The sequence below is a fragment of the Ochotona curzoniae genome, unplaced genomic scaffold (assembly GCF_017591425.1).
Source record: "Ochotona curzoniae isolate NIBS_2020 unplaced genomic scaffold, NIBS_Ocur_1.0 scaffold_4921, whole genome shotgun sequence".
NCBI classification, from domain to species: domain Eukaryota; kingdom Metazoa; phylum Chordata; class Mammalia; order Lagomorpha; family Ochotonidae; genus Ochotona; species Ochotona curzoniae.
In genome coordinates this window covers 171,307-175,610 of record NW_024467125.1, presented here as the reverse complement: position 1 = coordinate 175,610, position 4,304 = coordinate 171,307, and the positions used below count along the sequence as shown (strand labels likewise).

Here is a 4,304-nt window from a genome sequence, read left to right as displayed (position 1 = left end):
ATCTCTACCTCGGTTATGGGTTTATTTAATTCTGCAGTTGCCTCCGGACTGAGTTTTGGTAAGTGGTGGGAGTCCAAGAACTTTTCTATTTCTTGGTGGTCCTCAAATTTGTGGGAGTACAGTTCTTTGTAGTAATTTCTAATTATTTTCTTAATGATTGCAGTGTCTGTTGTTATGTTGCCTTTTTCATCTTTAATGCTATTAATTCTCACTTTCTCTTGTTTTTTTTTTTGGTCAATCGGGCCAGTGGAGTGTCTATTTTGTTTATTTTCTCAAAAAAACCAACTTTTTGATTTGTTGATTTTATGTATAGTTTTTTTGATTTCTATTTGGTTTATCTCCTCCCTTGTTTTGATGATTTCTTGTTTCCTATTGTGCATGGGACTCTTTTTTTAAAAGATTTATTTTATTTTTATTGGAAAGGTGGATACAGAGAGGAAGATCTTCCATCGATGATTAACTTCCCAAGTGAGCGCAACGGCCGGGTCTCCCACGTGGGTGCAGGGTCCCAAAGCTTTGGGCCGTCCTCGACTGCTTTCCCGGGCCACAGGCAGGGAGCTGGATGGGAAGTGGGGCCGCCGGGATTAGAACCGGCAATCATTTGGAATCCTGGGTGGGCGTGCAAGGCGAGGACCTTAACCACTGCGCCACCATGCTGGGCCCTTTTAAGAAAACATTTTTGCGATATATAACATGAGAATTGACCTGTGTATACGCATTGTGTAATCATTAAAGCATGGTAATTGCATTTACATCTCCTTCAATATTATCCTGTACAAGCAGTGGGCATGGAGCAGAGGCCTAGTGACTAAACCTCTGGCTTTGCAGGCACCAGAATCCCATATGGGCACCTGTTTTAATCCTGGCAGCCAGGCTTACATCCACCTCCCAGCTTCTGTCCTGGGAAAGCAGTTGATGATGGCTCAAAACCTTGGCAACATGTACCCGTGTGGGAGACCCCCAAAAAGCTCCTGGTTCCTGGCTTTGAAATGGCTCATGGCCAACCATTGCAGTCACTTGGGGAATAAATTATCAGACAGAAGATCTTCCTCTCTGCCTCTCCTCCTCTCTGTATATCTGAGTTTGCAATAAAAATTTATAATCTTTGAAAAATAGATTATCATATTAAGTATTGAGAAATGTATAACTAATTAATTTAAAATATATAATAAATTATTACAAGCTGATTTTTAAAATCATAAGTATAACATATTACTCACAGGGTGAGTGCACCACAAATCATTATATTCAACAAATAGCAAATTAGAGAAATCAGTTTCCCGAGAGGAGAAACAACAATCAAATCTCAAGATGTGCTTTCTACTTCGTCATAATTATTATGTTCAATATTAACTGACACAGACTAGGAAAAATGCATGCTAATTGTTTTGGGGGAACTGGCTTGTATCTGTGACAAAACATTTTAACGTGAGAAACTGAATGGCAGCTATTTGTTATTGCCACAGAGCAGGATAGGGAGAAAGAGGATTCACCTGAGTCCATCATGGTCTCTTGGGAAACATCTGCAAGAAAACTGTTCTCTGTCATGGCCAGCGTCCCGCGAGGTCAACAGGTGCTTAGAGGTCAGAAAGCTGCCTAATGAGCAGGTGCCAGGAGCTGTAAGTAGCTCTACTGCTGTATTTCCTCAGACTGTGCAATCTTGGGCTAGAAGCAGACTGCTTGTTGCATTTGCTGCTCAAGTCTGGCTCAGGGACCAGAGCTTCCCTTCTTCCCTCTGCTGTACATGGGAAGCAGCTTCATTCACCAGCATCCACCATCCAGGCAGAAATTTGGGCATGTATACAACCAGCTTCTTCCCACACTTCCCATTCTGGTGAGCCTGGCAGAAACTGCAGGAAAGGTCCCACACTGTGGCCACAGACAGCTTTCACTGGGGTTAACTAAACACTGATCTAACCTTGCTAACACATGGAATAGGGCTGGGGTTGTGACTGTTACACTTTACTATTGAATGCATCTGTCAATGATTATCAATGCAGAGAAAAATGCTGGATCTCCTAGGGCGATAATCATGGCTAGTGAAGAAATGAGGGCAAGAAAAGATCAATTCTAATATACATTGAGTGGTGTAAGTTTCCTTGAGTACATACAGCCAACTTTGCAGTACTAGAGGGTTGAGGGGAATTTTCTGTGTGGGAAGACATGTAATGGAGTGAGGTAACAATAGTTTGGCAGTGAGAAGGGACCTGGTTGTCCAGCATATGAAACTGATTAGAGAAGGCAAAAAAACAGCCAATCTATCAAAGACAACTGCTTGAAAGTTATTACATCACCTGTGAGTTGGATGCACTTAAGGCTTTCCCATAACTCTCATTTTCTCCAGCAATTTCAGCACTTTCCATGAATCTTTTTGGGTGAGAGAGTTTTATTCCTATTTTTATGGTCTTCCCAACTACAAAGATTGGAAATTGTTGCCGGGTTTCTTTCTGCCATGGAGTCCTTTGATGCATACCTGATTTTACTTCAGTACAGTGGAAAATTATTTAGAAGGTAGATTGGTATGCTCCAAAATGCCCAGTGGGGGAAAAAAAGTCTTAATCCACAAAAACTAGAGGCAATCAAAATTCAAACAACTCTATTTTTAAAAATGTATGCAGAAAAAATAAGTGAAGCTTTTAGCTGCATCTGTAAAACAATTTAATGGATGTTCTATAAAACCTAAGAATATGTGTGATAGCTTGTATTTTTCTGTCGTCAAAGTCACTAATTTTGTCCACACCCACATAGACAACATTACAAAAATTTTGTTTTGCAAATAGAGCCTTAGTAAGAGTTTCATATATATATTTCCAACCTACTCCTTGCTGAATCTGATCAGTTAATATCCTTTGTGATTCCTCTTTGCTTAACATGATTGAATCATTTGCTCACGAGCATAGCACTTCTGCCTTCATTTGTCTCAGGTTCATGAGGATCACTTTATTTCATAAACAGAACTGAATCTCTTTATCTCTTAAGGTACATGAAACCACATGTTATACACTGCTTCTTCCCTGATATTTCTTTCATGCATTCAATTGGGAAATCAATAGTGAGTTTTTAACCAATGGTGAATAAATATTACTCAAGTGGTCAAAGAATATGTCATCACAAGTGAAAAGCATTTGATGGTGTAATGAAGCATTGAGGGTAAAAGGAATAATTAGTCAGTGATCTTACTGGGAAGGACCAAAATTTGTAAGAAGCCATCTCTAAATGCTGGAGTTATAACCTGAAAGGGAAAACAACAACAACAACAAAAAAAAAATGTGTGGTTCCTGCTGTATTGGTTACATCTGCTTTTTAGGAACAGGATTCAAGCTCAGCTACTTCTTCCTAATAGTGATCTGCACCACATGAAACTGAGCAACCAAACTCAGCTTTCAGAATTTCTTCTCCTTGGATTCTCAGAGGACCCAGCACTGCATCCTATTATATTTGGGCTGTTCCTATCCATGTATGAGATCTGTGTCATTGGGAATCTGCTTATCATCCTGGCCATCTTTTCAGACAACCACCTCCACACGCCCATGTACTTTTTCCTAGTCAACCTGTCCTTCTCTGACATCTGCTTCATTACCACCACCATCTCCAAGATGCTGGTGAATATCCAGACCCAGAGCCAAGCCATCACCTATGTTGGCTGCATCACACAGATGTTCTTCTTCATAATCTTTGCAGAATTAGATGACTTTCTTCTGGCTGTGATGGCCTATGACCGATTTGTGGCCATCTGTCACCCCCTGCACTACATGGTCATCATGAATCCTCGACTCTGTGTGCAGCTGGTTCTATTGTGCTGGACCATCAGTGTTCTGCTTGTACTGATACATTGTTTACTGGTGCTGAGGTTGAGCTTCTGCACACACATGGAAATCCAACACCTTTTCTGTGAGTTGAATCAGGTGATCGACAGAGCCTGTTCTGACACCTTTCTCAATGACCTCATAATATATGTTGCAACTGTGCTGATGGCAGGGGGTCCCCTGTCTGGGATCCTGTTCTCTTACTCCAAAATTACCTCCTCTATCTGTGCCATTTCATTAAAACTGGGCAAATATAAAGCCTTTTCCACCTGTGCCTCTCACCTCTCTGCTGTCTCTTTATTTTATGGCACAAGCATGGGTGTGTACCTTAGCGCCAGTGCTGCCCCAAGTGCTGCCTCAACTGCAGCAGCCTCGGTGATGTACACAGTGGTCACTCCCATGCTGAACCCCTTCATCTACAGCCTGAGAAACACAGACATAAAGCAGGCTCTAAAAAGACTTTTGCTCCCTAATGGATCGTGGAAGCCACTGTGTTGA

The 4,304-nt window shown here is 41.3% G+C and overlaps 1 protein-coding gene across 1 annotated transcript; it reads left to right on the top strand.

The window, feature by feature from the left end:
* The first annotated feature begins 3,356 nt into the window (after positions 1–3,356).
* On the top strand, positions 3,357–4,304 carry LOC121149984 (olfactory receptor 7A10-like). The gene has a single exon (XM_040970613.1). The coding sequence runs from the start codon at positions 3,357–3,359 to the stop codon at positions 4,302–4,304; it is 948 nt and encodes a 315-aa protein (XP_040826547.1).

Coding starts and splice junctions, on each gene's coding strand:
- LOC121149984 (XM_040970613.1), top strand. CDS start 3,357: ATGAAACTGAGCAACCAAACTCAGCTTTCAGAATTTCTTCTCCTTGGA.